We start from the raw sequence: 25,898 nt of genomic DNA, 5'->3' as shown, positions 1-25,898 counted from the left end.
ATCCCCGCACCCTTCCGCAGACTCCCTCATCCGCCAGTAATCCCACATCCAGTCGCCAGAGTGAACGCTGCTCCCTCTCCTCTCCTAGTTCCAGGTCCACCCAGTGTGGAGCATGATCTGAAACAGCTATGGCTGAGTACTCAGTTCCTTCCACCCTCGAGATCAGTGACCTTCCCAAAACAAAGAAATCTATCCGGGAGTACACCTTGTGAACATGGGAGAAGAAGGAGAACTCTTTGGCCATCGGCCTAACAAATCGCCACGGATCCACTCCCCCCATTTGGTCCATAAACCCCCTAAGCACCTTGGCCGCTGCCGGCCTTCTTCCGGTCCTAGATCTAGATCTATCTAACCCTCTAACACGGTGTTGAAGCCCCCCCCCCCATTATCAGGTTTCCTACCTCCAGGTCCGGGATACGTCCCAGCATCCGCTTCATAAATCCCGCATCATCCCAATTCGGGGCATATACGTTAACCAACACGACCTCCATTCCCTGCAGTCTGCCACTCACCATCACATATCTGCCTCCGCTGTCTGCTACAATGTTCCTAGCTTCGAATGACACCCGTTTCCCCACCAGTATGGCCACCCCTCTGTTCTTTGCATCCAGCCCTGAGTGGAACTCAAGATTTTTTTTTTTAAATAGCAAGGTGAAATCTGTCTTGGATCAGTAAAAGTAATTATAAAATGTACTGTCGGGTTACATTTTTCTCTTTTTCTTTTATTTTATTTGTATAGTACTTCAGGCAGGGAGAAGATGGGAGGAAGAATAAGGTATCTATGAATATATTAGGTTAACCAAATAACAACCACATTTTCTACAAGTGGTATTGATGTAACTGAAATCCTCAATGTGGTAACTCTAAACTGTATGTTATTTCCGTTAAGAGGAAACTTCCTTTCAGTGTTGCTTGAAGATAACATTCGATGACTACCTATTGTCAATACAACTGTTCACGCAGTTTCCTTTTTCCTGAGTTGAGCTCTTCATAGAATGTGTTTCACTTGTAAACCCCTGGGAAAACATTCTTATTAAAATGCAAGATAAATGACCCCACCTATATATCATCTAGTCCCTCCAGAGATTGTTAAGTCACTAAAAATACATATAATTTGATTGAAAGTTGCTTAACTGGTGGCAGGGAGTTTTTAGGGTTGATAGGTTTGACTCGGTGACAACTGTTCATGTTCTCTATCACACTTAAAAGCTACTAGTTCTAAAGTAAAAACAAAATCCGTTCTGTTAATGCAGTTTGGGTAAATATCGGCCATATCTGTACTTGATGCCAATGATTTTGAAATCATCCTGACATGCTCAGATGCTTTTTATATGTAGGAGAAATAATATCTATTGAATAGATAGTACATTTTTGCATCACTTATCCTTTGTTAATATATTTCTTTATGTCCTCTCTCTGGTTTTTTTTCCAGAAAAAGATAGCATTTGGATGTTATGTTTCACAAATGATGCAGTTTTGTAATCTGAGTCTCTTGCCCAATTAACCAGTTAGTTATCTGACAGTTGGTCATGAGGACATGTTCAGCATAAGGAGAATTCAAATGATGCTAACTTTTGGTTATTCTCGGGTGTGGTTGAGGGGATATTTATTTAATATTCTAGAGCCGTTTTAATAGAATTCCGTTTGGTAACTGCAACTAACAGCATCATGCCAATTCAAAATATCCAACTCATTTATTTTTTTCCTTTTTTAAAAATAAATTTAGAGTACCCAGTTCTTTTTTCCCCCAATTAAGGGGCAATTTAGCATGGCCAATCCACCTATCCTGCACATCTTTTTGTGTTGTGGGGGTGAGATCCACACAGACACTAGGAGAATGTGCAAACACCACACAGACAGTGGACCGGGATCGAACCGGATCCTTGGCGCCGTGAGGCAGCAGTGCTAACCACTGCGACACTGCCGCCCTCAAAATATCAACTTGCACAGTGACACACTGATCACAGCAGTCCAGAGGTAAAATAAAATGACACATTCTGGATCCCATGTAGTTATGGATGTATATTTTTTTAACAAATGTTGATTACATCATTCAGCATATTTGGCTGCTGTTTATCTGGGTGAGTGCAAGGCAGAAAGCTTTGGTAACCTATTTTTCTTTGTATTTGAGGTCAAAATTGTTTACCATCTTCTGGTATGTTGTAGGGCATTATATTTATGTAACTGAATCGCATACAACACAGTTTCTGTTTAGCCCTAGCATTATCGTGCTGTAATTAGTTCTAAAATTAATTTTCTGCTATTTCCATTCTATTCAGGCAGAATATAATAGATTTCCAGTTTCAGATCTTCTATAAAGTACCTAGATTGACAAGCTCAGTTAGTTATTTATTCCTCGGCTGAAAATCATTTGATATATTTATTGTTGCTTAGCAGCAATATTTGAATTAATGTTAGAATAATGGCCCTTATACGATTCATAAATAAACTGAACATACCAGTCCTCCCTCAGCTTGAAAGAGACTGCTATGCAGTAGTAAAAAGAGTAGGTTGCCTTTTAATGTGACCAGGCCATTCGATCTATGCTTTGTGCTAAATCTTTTAGGAAACTGCATTTTGTAAAATGTTACAGTGCACACTTGCGTTGCTGGTCTGTCGCTGAGGACTGCAATTGCTATGTTTGAGCAGCTCTCCACTGTATTTCACGACGTGAATTACTATTTCAATGGCACCACCCCCATTGTATCCATTACCATTTTCAATTCTAATTACTGAATCAGTCACAATGCAGTGATCAGCTGTAGTCATGGAAGTTAATTTACAGTCACAAGCTGATTCCCATACTGAGATTGAAAGGGGCACGTAATGCATTCCTGTTCTCCATTAAACTTGCTTTCCAGAATTTTGGATACCCGTAGTCCAGTTTTAAGGGTCCCAGTTTTCTTAAAACCTGACTAAAATGCCAAATTTCACACGCAATGTTTTTGATAACAACAAATTCTAGAAATCATGGCGAAAAGCACTGTGGTCTTAAATTTGGAAGCTAAATCTTACCTGCATGATTGTGACAGGAAAGTAATACCAAGGAATTCATTGTGTTCATGTTTGCTTTTCTGCATTAATTATGCATTTACTGTGGTGGTCACTGACTTAGCTGCACCAGATTCAATATCGTCAAATCGTACAGATGCCATGTCAATTACAAACTGCAAAGATTTTGAGGGATTATTCTAATTTTATCACTGAGGATATGAGAAGTCAGTAAGCTTTGAGACAGAGGTAATAAATATAACCACTCAAATCATTGGAAACATTGCAATATATAGTTGAATGTCTTGAATTGTAAATCTGTTCCAAGTATAGCTACCAAGAAAAGATGGGAGTGGTCCCAATGTCCCTTTGGTTCAAAGGCAAGTATGAAGCTGAAAATGATGCCAATTCTGAATTTACCCATGCCATTTGCAGTCAGGAATTGGCCGAAGTTCATAGTGATCTTTTCTCAAAGAGGGCTTCTGTGATATTAACCAAAAATATGAGACTTAATTTGAAATTTCCAGCTTTCCATGAATTGATGAAATGTCTCTAATGCATAGGAATGCAGTAATTTCTGTATTGAACATTCCATGACAATGGGTGATCAGGAGGTTCAGTTTTGTAATGCTGTCCATTGCAGTTTTAATCCAGAACCTGCTTCCCCATTTTTTGAGTAACCCATGAAGACTTTGTAGGAAGATGTTTTATTGAAATATGCATCCAAAAAAAAATCAGTTTGATGTTCGTTGGAAATTAATATAAATCCAATTTTATATTGCTAGCCATATCCCTAAGAACAGCCAATCACCCACACTTAGTAATTGACCTTTATGTATCCAGTTGGAAACTAGATGCAGATATGCAATGTTTGAACAGACAGACCATGATTGTTTTACTAGTATATATGTGAAAGCACTGACTGGTGTAATATCAACCCAATACAGGGTGAGATTTACCAGCTGTTGACACCGGTAGGAAATTCCGGTCCCACACCGGCACATCGGTTTCCCAGCAATGAGGGGTGCTGTCTCCAGGAAATCCCATTGACAACGGGGTCAGTAGATCCCGCTGGCGGGCCACCTCCGCCACCGAAAAACACGTGGCGGAGTGGTCTATGATAGATGGTTACAGCTGTGAAGACCCAATAAAAACATGTTGCCTGACCTTAATAAATCTAGTAAATTTCATTTGGAGTTATTGCATATCAGGAATCAGCACCAAAGCAACAAAATTAAATGATGCATCTTAACAAAACCAGTTTGTGATTGATTGCAGAAGTATTTGACATTTTACTTACTATTTAGCAATGCAGAATATTTTTTCAGCAAAGGATCAATTGAAAAATATTGAAGCTCCACATATCCATATTAATCATAAAATGGTGATTTACTTGCATAATGAGATTTCTAAGTGTGACTGTGATTCCTGGGGTGGAATTTTACGGCCCCTCCCGTCAGCAGGATCTTCCAGTCCCGCCAAAGCCAATGGATTTTCGAACAGCTCGCCACACTTTCCAGCCGGGGCATAAAATTCCACCCCTGGTGTGGAAACAATGGAAAAGGCTGGAACCTGAGAACATATGATATATATAATACAGGAAGTATTCAGTACTGTTCTAACTGACCCCAGGGGTTGGGTTTTTACCAAGGAGGTGGGAAACCGGAACAAGGTCTGTTTTGTGGCCAGAGACGCACCTCCAGTGGGAAACTGATTTAAGTTCAGAATTTTGCAAGAATGTGCCCTTTAATTGATACGGAAGAGCAAGTGGTGGATGCAGGTGGGTCAATCAACTCACTTCGACATCCCTCAGCTAACATCACTGAGGCTGCTGCCCGGAGGCAGATTGTCTCCAAGCCTTCCACTTCAGCGGAGGGAAGTGAGATGTCACAGAGAACCTGGAGGAACTTATTTTTTAGCTTTAAGAACGAACCCTGAATGAAATACTGAACAGTGAATAAACTAGTGTTTTGTTTGTTTGCATTTTACAGACGAGCGTGAAGCTGTTCAAAAGAAGACTTTCACAAAATGGGTAAACTCTCACTTGGCACGAGTGTCTTGCAGAATCACAGATTTGTACACAGACCTCCGCGATGGCCGGATGCTGATCAAATTACTCGAGGTGTTGTCAGGAGAAAGACTTGTAAGTAATTCATTGACAGAAAGATGCATAGCCAATAATATTCCCTGGATCAAAATGCTATCAAGTTATTGTTTTCCGTATGCAAACATGTGACTATGAAAGATTTTGTTCAGAGTAGTTCTTGATATATTTATTAAAGTAAACAAAACATACATAAATTGCAGCTTCAGTTGTAACCTTTTGAGAACTAAAGCATGTCTTTAATTTCTGAGCAGTAGTTTTTCTTTGTGCCAAAAGCAATATAATTAGTTAGTAAAGATCGTTGTAACAGTAAAAACATGCAATTATTTATTATTGCAATTGATTATTTTAAAAATAATTTTTAGTTGCATAGAGATAGTGTTAGTTAGCTCAGTTGGTTAGGTGGCTAGAGTGTGGTGCAAAATAATGCCAACAGAATGGGTTTAATCCCTGTAACAGCTGGGGGTAGTTCCCTGCCTCCTCACTTTGGCCTTTCATGATATCATGGCATAATTAACAGCCCTTGGATAATGAGGCTGCTACAGGCAGAAAATATCACTGGACCCAGCAAAATCAATGCCTATCCAAAATTTGGCCCTTCTATGTTTCCTGTCCTTCTGTACCTCTGCCCCAGTGAAAATCCTGAAAGGACTGACCATGGGTTTTCTGATGGGGCAGGCTTCCTGCTCCGTACCCTTGCCTGTGCTCTGTAAAATGGCTGCCAGCAAAAATGCAGGTCGGACTTTTGCTAGTATTGCTCAGCAGCCATTTTTTGGACACCTTGCCTCTGTTTAGTCCTGTTTCAGGACTGCAAATTCCAGCCTTTAGGATATTGTTGTCTGGCTGTCAAATACTACAGATATTTCAACCATGATAAAATGTGGAGAGAGAGATTAGGCTTTTAAGGGACAAATACCCTTCCTTGACCTGCACCACAGTTAGAGGGAGTTGTTTTGACACTGTGAAGATATTGCAATTAAAACACTCCTTTATTCGAATGTACTCAAGAATGTTTGTTGCAATAGTGTGCTTACTGTAAGTTAATGGTTAAACTGATCGTTAATCACCTGGGTAACTAGATAGCTATGATTTCTATAACGATGTTCCCACAATTAGAACAATTAAATGGATATCAGCTTCTTTGGGTAAAGATTAAAGAAAAAGGATAAAGAAAAACATTCTTGAGTTTCCTTTCCCCAGTAATCCTTGAGAATTTAGGATGAAGTTAGTGTGGGCCCCTGAAAGTATATTATTATTACTGTGTGTTATTATTACTTGTTCTCAGCCACATAGCAAACTGTAAAATTAGTAGCTTTCACTGGGCTAAGTTATTAAGAGAGCAAGCTAACTAATTAAATATTATTTGATTATTTTCTCATATGACATAAGTGCCTTTTATCAAGTGATCATATCATGTGGTGCACACATGCAATAAAAAACAATCTGGAATTTTGTTTTTCTGCACAAAGTGCTATAGGGTCTTTAACAATCACTTGAATGTCTGCAACAAGTAAACTATTTCCCCAATGGATGCCAGAATGCAAAACTCTTTCAGTTACTGTATTGGAGTATCAGCATAGTTTATGCACACACGCTCCAGTGTGGAGTTTGAACAATTATTGACCACGACTGCGAAGTTACACTTCTATCAACTGAGATGATTTGAAATGACTGGTGTTTAATCCTGCTTTGAAAAAGTCGGAAGATGAGCATTTAATCAATTGCTGTTCCATAACAATATTCTACATATGCTATTTGTGTGATAATTGAACTATTTTCTTGCATTAAACGAGTGCTGACGATTGTGAGTTAATGCTACATGGGTTTCACGCAACCAGGGATAATCTGAAGAAATCGATGAATGGTTGCCATCTTCGGGCGAACCCTAATACAGATCCTCTCATGGCAAACATAATGTTTTCCAGCCCCAAAAAGCTCGACATGTCCGAGAGCCATGCTTCGGTCTTCGGAGGCTTTGAGTCCCTCCAAGCCAGCAATATACATCGCCGGGCTACCAGGGAGCAAAGGCCAAGACGTCGGCCTCCCTCTCCTCCTGGACTCTCCTCCCAGACCCCCGGGTCTTCCGAGACCCCAAGAATTGCCACCACTGGACTCCTCACCACCCTAGTTTTCAGTACCTGGGACATGACGTCCACAATTCCCTCCCAGTATCTCCTAAGTTTTGGGAATGCCCAGAACATATGGACGTGATTCGCTGGCCCTCCCGCACACCTAGCGCACTTGTCCTCCACCCCAAACAATTTACTCATCCGGGCCACCGTCATGTGGGCCCGGTGGATGACCTTGAACTGAATCAGGCTGAACCTAGCACATGTTGCAGTTGAATCTACACTACTCAGGGCTTCCGCCCATACCCCCTCCTCCATCTCCTCGCCAAGTTTCTCCTCCCACTTGAGCTTCAGTTCCTCTGTCTGGGACTCCTCCACTTTCATAAGTTCTCAGTAAATATCCGAGACTTTCCCCTCTCCTACCTCTCCCCTAGAAACTACTCTGTCCTGGATCCCATTTGGTGGGAGGCGTGGGAAGGATGGGACCTGTTTGCGTATGAAGTCACGCACTTGCAAGTACCAAAAGTCATTCCCTCTTACTAGTCCGAATTTCTCCTCCAAGGCCCTCGTGCTCTAGAAGCTCCCCCCCCCCCCCCCCCCCAAAAAAAAACATATCGCCCATCCTTCCCACCCCTGCCCGCTGCCACGCTCGGAATCCACAGTCCATACTTCCAGGGGCGAATCGGTGGTTGTCGCATATTGGAGACCAGACCGATGCTCCCACCTCCCCTACTTACCTCCTCCACTGGCCCCAAATCCACAGGGCTGCCACCACTACCGGGCTGGTGGAGTACCTGGCCGGCGGGAGCGGTAGGGGGGCCGTGACCAGGGCTGCCAAACTGGTGCCCCTGCACGAAGCTGCCTCCACTCGCCCCCAAATAGACCCCGTACCCACCATCCAACTCCTTACCATGGCTATGTTGGCCGCCCAGTAGTAGTTGCTGAGGTTCGGCAGTGCCAGCCCCCCTCGCTACAGTTCCTCACAAGCATCGCTTTCTTCACCCGCGGGGACTTCCCCGCCCAGACAAAGCCCATAATAATCTTGTTGACACTTTTGAAGAAGGACCGCGGGATGAAAATTAGGAGGCACTGAAAAATAAACAGGAACCTTGGGAGGATTGTCAACTTTACCATCTGCACTCTCCCCGCAAGGGATAGCGGGAGTGCATCCCATCTCCTAAACTGCTCTTCATTTGCTCCACCACTCTAGTCAAATTTAGCTTATGCAGCCTGCCCCAGTCTCGCGCCACCTGTATCCCTAAGTATCGGAAACGTTCTCCGACCATCCTAAATGGCAGCCCCTTCAACCTGTTCACCTGGCCTCTCGCCTGCGCTACAAACATCTCACTCTTAGTCATGTTCAGTTTGTATCCTGAAAACCTGCCAAATTCTCTCCATGTTCCTAGTATACTGTCCATCCCAGCCAGCGGGTCCGATACGTACAGGAGCAGGTCGTCCGCGTACAGCGATACTCTGTGCTCCACCCCTCCCCTAATCATTCCCTTCCACCCCCTCGCAGCTCTCCGGGCAATCGCCAGAGGTTCTATGGTCAGTGCAAACAGCAACGGGGAGAGTGGACATCCCTGTCTGGTCCCCCGGTGTAGTCTAAAGTACTCTGATGTTGTCCTATTCGTCCTCTCGCTAGCTTTTGGGGCCTGGTACAATAGTCTAACCCAGTCAACAAAGCCCTCCCCGAACCCCAACCGTCCAAGTACCTCCCACAAATAGTCCCCCTCCACCGGGTCAAAGGCCTTCTCGGCATCCATTGCCACCACAGCCTCTACCTCTCTGCCCTCTGGGCGCATCGTGATCACATTGAGTAGTCTTCTCAAGTTGGCTACCAGCTGTCTGCCTTTAACAAGCCCTGTTTGGTCTTCCCCGATCACCTCCGGGACACAGTCCTCAATTCTAAGTGCCAAGACCTTAGCCAGGAGCTTGGCGTCGATGTTGCACCCAACTGAATATTAAGTCGACTGAAATCATTGTCTTTAGTATCCACCACATTCTTCATTCTCACCGCCCCCCCCCAACATCTCTCTCTCTCTCCGTGACTCAATAAGACTAGTTCCTACCTTGTGTTTTCTTGTTTGACCCACAACTGAACTTCCAACTCCATATCCTCTCAATCACCAGGGCTATCTGGATTCAATTCCTTAATACTACCCATTTTTGCATTGCCTCAACTCATCCCCTGCCAGAATAATCTTTCATTTTTCTCTGTTACCTCTAGACCCAACTATTCCAAAGCTCTCCTGATTGATTACGAGACCTCCGTAAACTTTAGATATCCATAACTCAGCAATGAGACCCACCCCTTTTCTCATTCACTCACCACCCCTGTGTTCATTTTGACCTGCATTGACTCCCAGTCTGGCAACGGCTCGATTTTAAAATTCTCGCTTTTGTATTCCAATCTCTCTGTGGTCTCCCTTTTACCTATTTCTGTAACCTCCTGCAATTGTCTGTCATCTCTGTGCACCAATTCTGGCCTCTTGCACATCCCCAATTTTACTCTTTCCACCATTTGCGTTTGTCTTCATCTGGTTATGCTCTCAGCTCTGCAATTTCCTCCTGCACCTCTACTATTTTCTTCTCCTTTACAACGTTCTTTTGGGTGGCACAGTGGCTAGCATTGCTGCCTCACAGCTCCAGGGACATGGGGTTCAATTCCGGCCTCAGGTAAATGTCTATGTGTTTTTGCACTTTCTCCCTGTGTCCACATGGCTTTCCTCTGGATGCTCCAGTTTCCTCCCACAGTCCAAAGATGTGCAGGTTAGATGGATTGGCCATGCTAAATTGCTCCAAAAGGTTAGGTAGGGTTACTTAGGGTGGAGGCGTGGGCTAAAGTAGGGTGCTCTTTCCAAGGGCCGGTGCAGACTCAAAGGGTTGAATGGCCTCTTCTCCATTGTGGGTTCTAAAAACGACCATTTTGCCTGTCCTAATTTAAGTTTTGATGTGGCTCGGTGTCAATTTTAAAAAATGTTATTCCTGTGAAGCAGCTTGGGATATTTTACAACATTAGAAATGCTATAATAACTCCCATGAGGCTCATGGGGATACCCTTATTTATCTCGCCATGGGACTCGGGGGAATATGTGTTTCCCCGCTAGTGGGCGGTGGCCTGCCCAGCTGGTGCTCGTAATTTTCTTGTATAAAAGCTGGCCCAGACAGGGACCGGCATTTTGGTAGTCCTGACTGGGACTGATACTTTGTGTATTTACTGCCATTGCGACAGTTCCTTTTGACCGTGAATAAACTAGTGTTCACCCATCTACTCGGACTCCTGGCTCTTTATACTGGCGATGAGGTAAAAAACTGTGAATCTGATTCTGGAAGTCTCAGTCACACTGGGATATTGCCATGCAGCAACGTGTTTGGTAATGTTTAAAAAATGCCGCTGTTTGGGAAGTTAGAGGCCTTCGATGCAGGCCTGGAAGATTAGGCCCCTTATGCTGAACAAATGAGGTACTTCTTCCCAAGCTAAAAGCATCAGTGGAGATCACTGACCGAAGGTAATCTTCCTGACTGCGTGCGGGGCTCCAACCTTGGGTATAATTTAAAAGCCTCACGTACCCAGCTGCCCCGGATACAAAATCCTTTGATGAATTGGTGGACTTGGTATCTAACCATTATGATCTGAAAGCGTCAATGATTATGCAACAGCACCAATTCGATACGCCTGTGTGGACTCCGGGTGAGTTAGTTACGGACTTTCTAACTCCACTCTGCGAGTTTGGTCCAGTCCTTTTGGAGATATCAAGGCTTGGTATGTGGCTATAATAATATAGCCATTCAGATATGGTTGTTGGCGGAGCCTACACTGGACTTGAAGAGGGCTTAGGAACTCCCAAGGTTCCAAGGACTACAGTGTCCATCGTGTTGGTCGGCACCCATACAGGAATCCAGTCCCTTTCAGGGCAGTGCTCGCATGACCAGATCACCACCAAAACAGCGACCAATAACGCAATGCCACATCTGGATTCAATGGTCAAGGGCCACCACAGATCACCCCAGAGGACAGCAGGGAGTACCGGCAACGTTGCCAACCCTGTGGTCGCAGAACGCGTGGCAACCAAGGCCACCAGAATCAGCAAAGAACACGCGGCCCTGGACAGACTATAAAATCTCGAGCCTTGCACATGACACACAGTGAGGAGGATGATGTGATGCAGCTGAATTGCATTACAGCCCTTAAAGTGGCACCGATTCAGATAAATCTGCAGGTAAATATACATCACCTAGTACTGGAGATAGACACAGGTGCTGTCGTCTCCATCAACGGTCAGCAGACCTTCCGCCGGCTTCGCACGGGAATCCGGCCATTAAACCTGCGTGATACCGAGGCCAGATTGGCAAAGTATACTGGGGAACCATTGAACATTATTGGAACCACCATTACCCCGGTGACCCATGTTAGACAGTCTGACTGCCGCTACCAGTGATACAGGGGCCTGGAAGCAGATTTTTCAGATGGGCACCGGCAGCCTGTACAAGGTCCTCGGGACGTATCCATTGGTAGTCCAGGAGGATCTGTGTAAAATTAAATGGGCCAAGGCACGAATTTACATCAACCTGGAGGCCCAGCCCATATACCTCAGAGCACGACAGGTTCCCTATGCCTTGCTCACAAAGGTGGATGTAAACTGAGTTACAGCACCTCGAAAGTTTGGGCATCCTATGCCCAATGCGATTTGCAGAGTGGGCCGCACCAGTCGTCCCGGCATTGAAGCCGGATAAGTCAGTTTACCTCTGCGGCGATTATAAAATTATCGTAAACAGGGCCTCCAGCCTGGAACAGTATTCCATGGAAGATTTGTATGCGAAGCTGACTGGGGGGGCTACTCGTTAACAAAACTAGATATATCTCCAGTTGAGGCTGGATACCGCATCTCAAAGGTATGTGACCTTGAATGCCCACAGGGGTCTATCGAGTCTCTTTGCTTGTGCAATATTCCAGAGAGTGATGGAAGGCATTCCCCAGGGGCTACCCAAAGTAGCAGTTATACCTAGATGGCATGTTCATAACATGGGCCACGGGGAAGGAGCACTTTGACAATTTGGAAAAGGTCCTCAGAAGATTCTCCCAAGCGGGCGTCAACCTGAAGAGAGGCAAATGTGTCTCTCAGTTAAAGGCAGTTGCGGACCTGGGTTATTATGTAGACAATGATGGCTTGCACCCAGTGGAAGAAAAGGTCCAGGCCTTAAAGGGAGCCCTGACTCCAGAAAGCACAACAGAATTGAGATTGTTTTTGGGGCTCATAACTTATTACAGGACGTTTATTCCGTATTTGGCCACCCTGCTGGCATCTCTTCACACCTTATTAAAGAAGAATCAAAAGTGGGCTTGGATAGCTCCACAAGAGGAGGCGTTTGCCAGGGTGAAGAGACAGCTGTTATCCTCCCAGCTGCTGGCCCATTACAATCCTTCCCAGCCGCTCATTCTCATTCTCATAAGACATCAGAGCAGTGCTGTCCCATCGGTGGGACAATGGCAAGGAACGCCCTCTAGCATACACTTCCTGAACCTGGGCAGATGGGAAGCGCTGCTACGCCCAACTTGAGAAAGAAGACTTTGCCGTGATGTACGTGGTGAAACATTTAATCAATATGTCTATGGGTGGCATTTTTTCAACAGCACAGATCATAAGCCTCTGCTTACTTTTCGAGGAGGACAAGGGTATACCCCCCCCACCCCCATAGCCTCAGCCCGAATTCAGCACCGGGCTTTATTATTAGTGGCGTATGAATCATATTTCAGCGTCGCATGGGGTCCAAATAGCACATGCTGACACCCTCAGTTGGCGCGTGCTGCCATGTGTCCCCTCTCAACCAGTGGTGGACGAAGTGGTGACGATATTGAATTTCATGGATACTCTGCCCGTAACAGCTGGCCAGATTCGGACATGGACTCAGAGATCCCACATTGGCGAAGCCGCCACATTATTTGACAGGGTGGATTACAGGGGAAGCCCCTGGCAACCCTGTAGCCCTACATTATGACGCAGCAGGAGCTTAGTGTGGAGGGTGGCATCCTCCTATGGGAAGCACACGTCATCCTGTGACTGGGCCAAGAGTCGATCCTGCAAGCTCTGCATAGTGGGCACCCAGGGGCTTCAAAGATGAAGATGCTGGCGAGAGGAGAGGATGCTAGAGACGCTGCTCGGATAGGATGTGTTTGCACGACCTTTGGAGGTGGATCGAGCGCACAGGGCGCTAATGAGGAAATCACAGGGGAATGAGCCATCGAGGGCAATGGTGGTGCAGTTGCACCGGTTCTGGACAAGGAGCAGATTATGAGGTAGGCCAGGCAGAAGATGCGCTGCAACTGGGAAGGCAGTGAAATCCGAGTGTACCAGGACCTGGGTGCAGAGTTGGCCAAGAGGCGAGCGAGCTTTAACAAGGTCAAGGCGGCCCTCTACAAGAAGGGGGTGAAGTTTGGGCTACTGTACCCGGCACGTCTGTGGGTGACCTACGAAGACCGGGAATTTTACTTTGGTTCGGCGGAGGAGGCGGTAGAATTTGTTAAAGACAATGGACCCTCGGGAGAAGGTGGACTTTGAACTGTGGTGGAGATGCTGTGATTCTGCCATTAATTTGTGTTTGGGGCCATTTCTTTTTTGGCTTCAGGTTTGCTCTTTATTCTTTGTTGAGGGGGGGGGGGTTTGGTCTTTTTGTTTGGACTTGAGGGGGGGCTGTTTTGCTTGTTTGCACTAATATTCGAGCAGAGGTGAGGGGAATCAGTGGGGGGTAGGATGCTAGGCACCATGGGTGGGGGCTTCCAGGTTAGCTGGGCGGCCTAGTTCACAGGCGCAATGCGGGGTGAGTGGAAAGTCAGTGTGGGGATGGGGGCAGGGGTTGTTTCTGGGGAATTTGGGGTGAGGGGGGTAAGTACTGCTGACAGGGTGACGGGGGAGGGCATTTAAAGTGTATGGGGAGGAGAATCGATGACGGTGGGTGCCCGAGGGCGGGCCTGGAGAGATGCAGGACACGGGCCGGAAACTGGCCCAAGAGGGGCTATGTTTGATTTGGGGCACGTGGAACGTGCGAGGATTGAAAGGACCAGTCAAGAGGGCCCGTGTGTTCGCACACTTAAAGCGATTGAAGGTGGCCATGCTACAAGAGACGCACCTGAAGGTGGGGGACCAGATTAGGCTGAGGAAGGGATGGATTGGGCAAGTATTTCATTCGGGATTGGACTTCAAAACGACAGGGGTGGCGATTTTGGTCAATAAGGGGGTGGCTTTCGAGGTGGGGATATAGTGGCTGACTCTGGGGGGAAGGTATGTTATGGTGAGCGGGAAACTGGAGGGGATGTCAGTGGTGTTGGTAAACAGCTATGCCCCGAACCCGGCTGATTACGGGGGTGGTGGGGGGGGGAACTTTAATATGGTCATGGATCCGAGACTGAACCGGTCGAGGTCGGGGAGGGTGTCGGCTCCAGCTAAGGAGCTTCGGGGGTTCATGGAATACATGGGGGGGGGGGTTTATCCGTGGAGATTTGAGAGGCCGAGGATGAAAGAATTCTCATTTTATTCTCAAGTGCACAAGGTATACTCCCGAATCGATTTCTTTGTGCTGGATAAGACGTTGTTGGCAGGGGTGGTAGATGCCGAGTATTCGGCAGTAGCGGTGTCGGACCATGCCCCACACTGGGTGGATTTACAAGTGAGCAGAGGGGGGCCCAGCACCCGCAATGGAGGCTGGATGTGTGAGCGGGTGATGAAGACCATCATCATAATAATAATAATAATAATAATCGCTTATTGTCACAAGTAGGCTTCAATGAAGTTGCTGTGAAAAGCATCCGGGGGTATGTAGAAATTAATGATACAGGAGAGGTGTCGGCAGATATGGTTTGGGAGGCACTGAAGGCAGTCGCCAGGGGGGAATTTATTTTGATTTGGGGGCACAGGGAGAAGGCGGAGCGGGTGGAGATAGAAAGGCTAGAGAAAGAAATCCTGCAGGTGGACAGGAGATATGCAGAGGTTGCCCCGGAGGACTATCAGAGGTTGCAAATGGAATTTGGTCTGTTATCCACAGGTAAGGCGGTAGGGCAGTTGAGGAGGGTGAGAGGGGCGGTATATGAGTATGGGGAGAATGCAAACAGGATGTTAGCGCACCAGTTTGAGGAAGCAGGAGGCGGCGAGAGAGATAGGGAAAATGAAGGACACAGGTGGGAATATGGTCTTGGACCTGGCGGGGGTGAATGGGATGTTTATGGAGCTTTATAGTAAATTGTACGAGTCGGAGCGCCCCGCCGGGGAAGAGGGGATGAGGCGGTTTCTGGAAGGATTGGAGTTCCCAAAGATTGATGAGGAGCTGGTGTAGGGCCTGAAGGGCCCAATTGGGCTTGTAGAAGTAGTAGAGGGGTAGGAGGTGATGCAATCGGATAAGCGACCGGGACCGGACAGTTACCTGGTGGAATTTTATAAGAGGTTCTCGGGTGTGTTGGGACCGCTATTGGTAAGGACCTTCAGTGAAGCAAAGGAGTTGGGAGTGCTTCCCCCAACGTTGTCGCACGCGTCGATCTCCCTCATTTTAAAGCGGGATAAGGACCCAGAAAACTGTGGGTCATACAGACCGATCTCCTTGTTAAATGTGGATGCCAAACTATTGGCAAAGATCCTGGCCACAAGAATCGAAGACTGCGTCCCAGGGGTAATAGGGGAGGACCAGAGAGGGTTCGTTGAGGGGCGGCACCTGGCGACCAACATTAGATGGTTGCTGAATATAATTATGATGCCTCCAGAGGGGCACAAGGTTGAGGTGGTGGTGGCCATGGACGCTGCGAAGGCCTTTGATCGGGTGGAGTGGGAATACTTATGGGAGGTCCTGGGGTGGTTTGAGTTTGGGCAGGGATTTGTGGACTGGGTCCGGTTGCTATATCACGGGTGGCGAAGTGCGGACAAATCGGGTGCGATCAGATTACTTCAGATTACACCGGGGGACGAGGCAGGGATGTCCACTTTCCCCACTGTTGTTTGCCTTGGCTATAGAGCCGTTGACATTGAGAATGTTGAGGGTCTGGCAGGGGATAGTATGTGGGGGGGGCTTGGAACACAGGGTCTCGCTTTATGCAGACGATCTACTTCTGCACATATTGGACCCGCTAGGGGAGATTGGAGGGATAATGGGGAAATTAGAGGAATTCAGCTGATTTTCGGGATACAATAGGGGAGGTGAATATGGGTAAGAGTGAGGCCTTTGCGATCCAGACAAGGGGGCAGGAGAAGAGAATGGGAGGAGATGCCATTTAAGGTGGTGGGAAGGAGCTTTCGATATTTAGGTATCCAAGTGGCGCGGGGGTGGGAGCAGCTGCATAGTCTGAATTTGGGTCGGTTAGTAGAACATATGAGGGGGGACTTTCGGAGGTGGGATGCACTCCCATTCACATTGGCGGGCGGGTACAGACAGTGATAATGCCGGTCCTCCCGAGGTTTTTGTTTGTTTTTCAGAGTCTCACAAATTTTATCCCCAAGGCGTTCTTTACAAAAGTGAATGCAGTGATCTTGGGATTTGTTTGGGTGGGTAAAACTCTGTGGGTGAAGAAGGTGCTGTTGGAGCGGGGGCGTGGGGGGGGGGGGGGGGGGGGGGGGGGGGGGGCGTGGCTGGCTTTTCCGAATTTCATTAATTACTACCAGGCGGCAGATATTGCGATGGTGGGGGAGGGGTCGGTGTGGGAGCGGGTGGAGGCGGCATCATGTCAGAACATGAGTTTGGGGGCACTGTTAACGGCACCTCTGCCGTTCTCGCCGGCTCAGTTCTCCACAAGCCCGGTAGTAGTGGCAACCCTGAGGGTGTGGGCACAGTGGAGACAGCACAAGGGGTTAGACGGGGTGTCTGTGGGCACCGATATGTGATAACCACCGGTTCGTGACGGGGGGCTTCGGAGGTGGCAGCAGGCAGGGATCGAGAGATTTGGGGATCAATTTATGGATGAGGGTTTCACGAGCTTGGAGGAGCTGGAGGAGGAGTTTGAGTTGTCAGGTGGAATGGATTCTGGTATCTGCAGGTGAGGGATTTTGTGCGGAGGCAGGTTTCGGCGTTCCCGCACCGGGGACTGCAGGATAAGGTGTCGAGAACAGGTCTCAGATCTATAAGGAGCTGAAGAAGTGGGAGGGAGCCCCAATAGGGGAGGTGAAGAGAAAGTGGGAAGACGAGCTGTGGGGGGGGGGGGGGTTGTTGGAGGTCGCGTTATGGGAGGAGGCCCTGAGCCCTGAGGATAGTTAACGCATCCTCGTCGTGTGCCAGGCTCAACCTGATACAGTTCAACGTGGTCCACAGGGCACACATGATTGTGCTCCAGATAAGCAGGTTCTTTGAGAAGGTGGAGGATAGGTGTGGGCGCTGTGCGAACCATGTCCATATTTTTTGGGCGTGCCCGAGGCGGAGGGGTTTTTGGCAGGTATTTGCTGACGTCATGTCAGAGGTCTTCTAAGTGGGGGCGATGCCAAGTCCAAAAGTGGCGATCTTTGGTGTGTCGGAAGACCTGGGAGCCAAGGGGGTAAGAGAGGCCAATGTCCTGACCTTTGCTTCCCTGGTGGCCTGGAGACGGATCTTACTAGGATGGAGGGACTTTGAACCCCAGAAGCCGAGGGGATATGGGTTAGCGACATGGCGGGGTTTGAGAAAATTTAATTTGTCTTGAGTGGATTGTTGCAGGGGTTTGCTCAGAGGTGGCAGACGCCCATCAACTTCTTTGAGAAAAATTAAGCTGTCAACGGGGGGGATTGGAGGGGGGGGAAGGGGGAGGCATGGGAGAGACGAATAAGGGCAGGAGAACCAACGGAGGGGTGGCTGGGGAAGATTGGCGCTGTTTGTGTAAGCCATGTTGGCCAGAGTTTGTGTCCGGGGGGGGTTTATTGGTTATATTGTTGTGGTTTTTGTTTTTTGAAATTTAATGTTGAAAATTGTTAAAATTATAAATATTTTCTCAAAAAAAACGATGCTGGCAAGGAGCTATGCCTGGTGGCCAGAGATCGGTGACAACATCGAGAGAGTGGTGAAAAGTTGACCAGCATGTAATAATAATAATAAGAATCTTTATCGTCATAAGTAGGCTTACATGAACATTGCAATGAAGTTACTGTGAATAGCCCCTAGTCGCCACACTGTGGCGCCTGTTCGGGTACACAGAGGGAGAATTCAGAATGTCCAAATTATCTAACAGCACGTCTTTCGGGACTTATGGGAGGATACCGGAGCACCCGGAGGACCCATGCAGACACTGGGAGAACGTGCAGACAGTGACCCAAGCTGGGAATCGAACCTGGGACCCTGGCGCTGAGAAGCAACAGTGCTAATGACTGTGCTACCATGCTGCCCATAGAGGCTACTGATCAGCTGCCAGTGCCATCCACTTCCTTCCCCAACCCACAAGGTCAAAACTCCAAAGGTTCCTCCCACCACCCCAGCCGAACACTATTCACTAATTTCTCAATCGTCCCTCAGGTCCATTCTTCGGGTCATCTTGTTCATGAGATCCACCTCCTGCTCCCCTGCCCGTATTTCCAACTTAAAATATTAAGTCAAAACTATTGCCTTTTGAGCAGTGGTTAGCACTGCCGCCTCATGGCCCCGAGGACCCGAGTTCGATTCCGGCATGGGTCACTCCGTATGGAGTTTGCACATTCGCCCCGTGTCTGTGTGGGCCTCACCCCCACAACCCAAAGATGTGCAGGATAGGTGGATTTGCCACACTGAATTGCCCCTTAATTAGAAAAGTAAAAAAATAGAAATAACATTTATTGCTTTTTGACCATGCTAAATAATCAATTCCTCTCTCCCTGGCAACTGTCTTGAGGTTGAACCAGACTTTTCTCTAAGACCACCAATTCCCACCTTTATAAGATTACCCAACTCCACCTCTTCCTTAGCTCATCTGCTGCTGAAGCTCTCATCCATAGAACCCTTTCATCAGCTTTCATAGAATTCTTACAGTGCAGGAGTCCATTTGGCCCATTGAGTTAGCACCAACCCTCCGAAAGAGCACCCCCACCTCGGCCCACTCTCTCCACCCTATCTCCACGGAAACCCATGCAGACACGGAGAATGTACAAACTCCACACAGACAGCCACCCAAGATCGGAATCGAACCTGGGTCCCTGCTGCTGAGAGGTAGCAGTGCCAACCACTGTGCCACCGCGCTGCCCTTTGTTACCTCAAAACTTACACACTTCTGTCTGGCCTCCCACATTGTACCCTTGCTAAACTGGAATCATCCAAGTGCCAGCTGTCTGTGTGTCCCAACTTCCACCAAGTCCCACTCGTGTTAGGAGCACCAGAATATCCGTCCATCCGCCTGGCTTCACCCCTGGGAATAGCCAGAGTGTCCTTGGTGCGGTTACACAGACTTCACCGGACCTTTCATGTGATCCATGTTTTTGCTCCTTGTAGAAGTGGCTAGATGTGCAACAGATGACCTTCACCAACTCGAGAGCCACTATTAAAAAATTACAGTTTAGTAGCCATGGCATACCAGAGGGGCTAGTCACCGATAAAGGGGCTCCATTCACGAGTAAGGAGTTCTTGGCGTTTATAAGACCATAAGACATAGGAGTGGAAGTAAGGCCATTCGGCCCATCGAGTCCACTCCACCATTCAATCATGGCTGATTTCAACTCCATTTACCCGCTCTCTCTCCATAGCCCTTAATTCCTCGAGAAATCAAGAATTTATCAACTTCTGTCTTAAAGACACTCAACATCCCGGCCTCCACCGCCCTCTGTGGCAATGAATTCCACAGACCCACCACTCTCTGGCTGAAGAAATTTCTCCTCATCTCTGTTCTAAAGTGACTCACTTTTATTCTAAGGCTGTGCCCCCGGGTCCTAGTCTCCCCTGTTAATAGAAACAACTTCCCTACATCCACCCTATCTAAGCCATTCATTATCTTGTAAGTTTCTATTAGATCTCCCCTCAACCTCCTAAACTCCAATGAATATAATCCCAGGATCCTCAGACGTTCATCGTATGTTAGGCCTACCATTCCTGGGATCATCCGTGTGAATCTCCGCTGGACCCGCTCCAGTGCCAGTATGTCCTTCCTGAGATGTGGGGCCCAAAATTGCTCACAGTATTCTAAATGGGGCCTAACTAATGCTTTATAAAGCTTCAGAAGTACATCCCTGCTTTTATATTCCAAGCCTCTTGAGATGAATGACAACATTGCATTTGCTTTCTTAATTACGGACTCAACCTGCAAGTTTACCTTCAGAGAATCCTGGACTAGGACTCCCAAGTCCCTTTGCACTTCAGCATTATGAATTTTGGCACCGTTTAGAAAATAGTCCACGCCTCTATTCTTTTTTCCAAAGTGCAAGACCTCGCACTTGCCCACGTTGAATTTCATCAGCCATTTCTTGGACCACTCTCCTAAACTGTCTAAATCTTTCTGAAGCCTCCCCACCTCCTCCATACTACCTGCCCCTCCACCTATCTTCGTATTATCGGCAAACTTAGCCAGAATGCCCTCAGTCCCGTCATCTAGATCGTTAATATATAAAGAGAACAGCTGTGGCCCCAACACTAAACCCTGCTTGCCAATGAGGCATGACACACCCAGACTGCCCAGTACCACCCATCCACGAATGGTTTTGCAGAAGAGGTGGATCAAACGTTTAAGCGAGGCATGCAGAAACAGACCATGGGCTCACTGGATACATGACTGGTGAGGTTCCTTTTTCATTACAGGACCATGCCACAGGTCATGACAGGGGTAGCACCGGCAAGCTGCTGAAAGGCTGTCATCTCCGAACTCAAGTCTTACTTTCCCAAGACTTGGCAGAAAGGTCAAGTTTAAAACAGGATAGTCAGAAGAAATATCACGACCACAGGATGCCTGGGAGAAGTTTCCAACCGGGGGGCGCTCTATATGTGCCCATTGGCTCATGGGGATCATGTTGGAGAAAACAGGACACATATCATATGAGGTCAGAACTTGAGGAAAGACTGTACTTAAGCATGTGGACCATCTCAAAGGCAGAGAGCCCGCCTCAGAGGGAGCCATGCCAGGGACGTCGGTACCTCCACCACCTATGGGACCACTAAATGGTCAAGGAGTACAACCTGCTGTGGCCCAATGTCCAGACAATCAATATTATGACAACTCAAGTTCTGATGGATACCAAAGCGTGCAAACTCATGGACGACGCCGTTCCCTCCATCGTTCGTCTCTGAAAAGGTGATCATCAAATTGCTACACGCCACCCAACCCAGACCCAGAAACACAATCATGGGCAAAGCGACGAAGAATGCCTCCTCAGATAGTTACCAAAGGGAAACTTTTGGACTGGGGCTGTAATAACCTCTGCAAGGCCGACGGGGATACCCTAATTGATCTCCCAAGGTACTTGTCAAATATGAGCTTTCCCTACAAGTCAACGGAGGCCTGTCCAGCTGGGACTCATAATTATCCTGCATAAAGGCTGGCCCAGACAGAGACTGGCATGTTGGTATTCCCGACTGGGACTAATACAGTGTGTATTTGCAGCCATTGTGGCAATTCCTTTTAACCACGAATAAACTAGCATTCACCCGTCTAACATCCACCTCCTGTGTCTTTATACTAACTAAATGCAAATAGCTGTAGTTGTTGAATATAACAAAAATGACGGGAGAAAAACTGGTCCATCATGCCGAACTGATGCTCACTTTTCATTTAGATAAGGTTTAAATCATTAGGCAAAAGAAAAGAGTGCTTAGCCACTCTACTGCCTAACCGCAACTTATTATCTTTACTGTTAAAGGTTTCTGCCTTCCACATATTTTGGCCCTTGGTTGTTGCAGCTAGATTGCATGTATTTGCTATTTTTCCTGCTGCAAAATAACGGTGAATGATCTTCTATCAAAAATGGCATCCAGATTACAGATGTGACAGACTCTATAAATTCAGGGAAATCGCCTCCAGAAAATTATTAAAATATTTTTATATGATTTCCTCTTACGGAAACTAGAGAGAGTCACCCACTCACTCACTAATTCTCTTTGAACATTAATATATCCCATTAGTGTTCCTGATATTTATTCATGATCTAAATCTTGGTGTGCAAGGGACAGTTTTAGAGTTTGCAAATGATACAAAACTTGGAAGCATTGTAAACTGAAGAGGACAGTGTAGAACTTCAAAAGAACATAGACAAGTTGGTGGAGTGGGCAGAGAGGTGGCAGATGTAATTCAAGGTGAAGAAGTGTGAGGTGATGCATTTTGGTGGGAAGAACATGGGGAGATAATGTAAAATAAGGGGTAAAATTCTAAAAGGTGCTGGAGCAGAGGGACTTAGGTGTATATATGCATAGATCATTGAAGGGGGGAAAACAGGTGAGAGCAGTTAATAAAGCATTTAGTATTATGGGCTTTTTTAATAGGCATAGAGTAGAAGAGAAAGGAGATTATGTTGAACTTCGACAAGACACAGATAGGCCTCAGCTGGAATACTGTGTAAAGTTCCAGACGCCATAATATTGGAAGGATGTGAACACATTGGAGAGAATGCAGAAGACATTTACAAGAATGGTTCCAGGGATGAAAAGCTTCAGTTGTATGGGGAGATAAGCGAGGTTGGGACTGTTCTCCTTGGAGAGAAGAAGGCTAAGAGGAGATTTAATAGCGATGTTCAAAATCAAGTGGGGGCTGGACAGAGTAGATAGGGAGAAATTGTTCATCCTCATTAAAGGATCAAGAACGAGAGGGCGCAGATTTACGATGATTTGCAAAAGAAGCAAATATGTTGTGAGAAAAAATGTTTTTACACAATGAGTGGTTGAATTTCCATTCACTGCCTGGAAGTGTGACGGAGGCAGATTCAGTTGAGGGCATTAGATGATTACTCTAATAGAAACAATATGCAGAGGTACAGGGGAATGGAACTAAACCATAATGTTCATTTGGAGAGCCAATGCAGACTCGATGGGCCAAACAGCCACCATCTGCGCCGTAACAATTCTGTGATATCAAATTAATAAAGAATACGAGTGAGGATTTTTTCCCCAATTGGAAGAAGTCATCACATTACTTCCAAGAAGAAACCTGTTGAGCAATTAGAGAGATTAATATACCCTTGTTAATAATGTTAGGGGGGGGAGGAGAAGAGCTCGGGTTTAGCAGCAAGCACTGCGCTTGCTGTTGCCTCAAAGAGAGCTGTCCACTAAAATCTAGCAATCTTTGAGACTTGAATTCTGCCGTACAAATATTCGTTTGAAGCCAAGTCCAGGGATTTCCAAGAGTACACCACAAGTGATGTCATCAAGCTGGGTTTGCAGCCAATCACATTGAAGTATTCTCACATATTGCAAACCAGGAAGTTAAAATCCATTGAATCCCTTTGTTTTCAATTTTAACATTTTACAGGCAGTGCAATAAATAATTGGAACGTAAATATGGGATTTGGGTAAAGCTCAATTAATCATAAAGTGTAAAAAAAAATATTGGGCTGGATTTTATGCTCCCCACCTCTGGATTTGAAGGTGGGGGTATGTAAAACCTAGTGGGTGGCCTTCACACCACCTGCCCCGACCTCTGAAATTTTACCCAGGGGGCGTGGGAGGCATTGGGCCACCTATTGAGCCTATTTGAGACCTTAAGTGGCAAGTTGATGTTTACTTAAGAGCCTCATTTTGTCCCCTTTGGTATTTTACCCAAAGCCAAGGAGGAAGCTCATGCTGTTAAATTGTTGCAGGGTAGCTGTTAGGATTGTGGGCAGGTTTCACACACAACCTACCCCTTCCAGCCCAATTTTTTGTTGTTTTAAGTATGTGTGGAATTTCCACTAATGGAAAAAATTTGGCATTCAATAATTATAAAATTAATCTTTCAGGGCCAGTGAGGCTATTTAGCAAAAATCATAAACCTAGTGTGCCATTATAAACCATTTATTACCTCATTCAACAAAGTGTGACTTTCTCAAAGGTTTTAACAGAGGCTAACCATAAGGCAACGATAACAATTTAACACTTTTAATCATAGAACCTCAGAATGTTTACAGCATAAAAAGAGGCCATTCAGCCCGTAGTGTCTGAACTGACCTTCTGAAGGAGCAATCCACCTAATGCCATTCCCTGCCTTTCCCCTCTAGCCCTGCAAACTTTTTCTTTCAGATAATAATCCAATTCCTTCTTGAAAGTCTCTATTGAACTGACTTTCACCACATTATCTGGCAGATTCCAGATCCTAGCCGCTTGCCGCCATTGCTTCTTTTGCCTATTACCGTAAAGCTGTGTCCTTTGGTTCTCAGCCTCCCACCAATGGGAACTGTTTTTTGCCTATCTACTCTGTCCAGACCATTAACAATTTTTAATACCTTGATGAAATAGCCTCCCAACTTTTTCTTCGCCAAAGAAAACATTTTTTCCAGTTGCGTAGCTAAGTTCCTCTCCCCTGGAATCAATCTTGTTAATCCTTTCTGTACTCTCCCTCTAATGCCTTCGTATCTTTCCTAAAATCTGGTGCTGAGAACCGGCCTCAATACTCCAGTAGAGCCGAACCTGCATTGTTTAACGTAACTTCCTTTCTTTGTCCTCACTGCTCTATGCATTATAGTGTCATGAAACGTCCCAAGGTGCTTCACAGGAGCATTATGAAACAAAATATGATATCAAGCCATTCAGGATATTGGGTCAAATAACAAAAAGGTTGGTCACCGGGATCGGTTTTAGGATTGTCTGAAAAGGGGCAAATTCAGGTAAAACAGCAGAGAGGTGTAAGGGGGTAATTCCAGAGCTTGAGACCTAGGCATCTCAAGACATGGCTACCCATTCAGGGATGCTCAAGAAGCTAAATTCGATGAGTACATATATCTCTGGTGGGGGAGCCAGAGAAGATCACAAGGGTTTGGAGGGGCCAGGTCTGGGTGGTGGGGAGGGTAGTGTTGGGGGTTTAAAAATAAGGATGAGAGTCAACTGTGACACAACTGTTCAAGGATGTTAGACGGAAAGTGAGTTTGGAGATTGGATTTTGATCTGAAAATTTTGGCAGTGAATTTTGATTGGCTGCATTTGTGTGTGTGTGTGTGTGTGTGGGGGGGTGGGGGGGGGGGGGGGGGGGGGGTCCTCAATGATGCATCCTCTGGAGAAATGTGGAAGTTGGTATCAGTTTCACAGGAGTAATGGTGAACGCTGACAATTTTGATGTCATCACAACTGATGATATTTAATCAGTGCTTCAGTGCCACAGTTGTTTTGCATGACACTTGATATTTATGTGCATATTCCTTCTTTCTCTACTAGCCAAAACCAACAAAAGGACGAATGCGAATCCATTGTCTTGAAAATGTTGACAAAGCCCTTCAGTTCCTTAAAGAGCAAAGAGTACATTTAGAAAATATGGGATCCCATGATATTGTGGATGGAAACCATCGACTGACTCTTGGTTTAATTTGGACCATCATTCTCCGGTTCCAGGTAAATTCAGCAATGTAATGAGTGTCACTAGGATCTTTAGGATGAATTAATGCCAGTTTTAATTATTCTACACTTTTGGCCACTTAAACAAAATATGAACGTTCCTTTTGTAAAAGCACCTGATGTGGACTACTTAAATCTGCTTTCAGTACCTCAACTTAGATCCCAGGAAATGATCAATGAAACTAAAAGAACCCATTTGATTGGGATTCATTTTTATCCTCCAGATCCAAGATATCAGTGTTGAATCGGAAGACAACAAGGAAAAGAAATCTGCAAAAGATGCCTTGCTGTTATGGTGCCAAATGAAAACAGCAGGGTGAGTGCCATAAAGGAAT

At 46.3% G+C, this 25,898-nt stretch overlaps 1 protein-coding gene across 5 annotated transcripts in view; it reads left to right on the top strand.

The window, feature by feature from the left end:
- Positions 1-25,898, top strand: part of sptbn1 (spectrin, beta, non-erythrocytic 1) — a 369,807-nt gene that overhangs the window by 219,232 nt on the left and 124,677 nt on the right. For all 5 annotated transcript variants that reach the window (XM_072507860.1, XM_072507861.1, XM_072507863.1 and 2 more), the window contains 3 exons: positions 4,983-5,134; positions 25,387-25,560; positions 25,788-25,879. In XM_072507860.1, coding sequence (XP_072363961.1) covers positions 4,983-5,134; positions 25,387-25,560; positions 25,788-25,879 — 418 coding nt within the window. The remainder of the gene's footprint in view (positions 1-4,982; positions 5,135-25,386; positions 25,561-25,787; positions 25,880-25,898) is intronic.

The sequence above is a fragment of the Scyliorhinus torazame genome, chromosome 1 (genome assembly GCF_047496885.1).
Source record: "Scyliorhinus torazame isolate Kashiwa2021f chromosome 1, sScyTor2.1, whole genome shotgun sequence".
Classification (NCBI taxonomy): Eukaryota; Metazoa; Chordata; class Chondrichthyes; order Carcharhiniformes; family Scyliorhinidae; genus Scyliorhinus; species Scyliorhinus torazame.
This window is presented reverse-complemented; position numbering and strand designations above follow the sequence as displayed.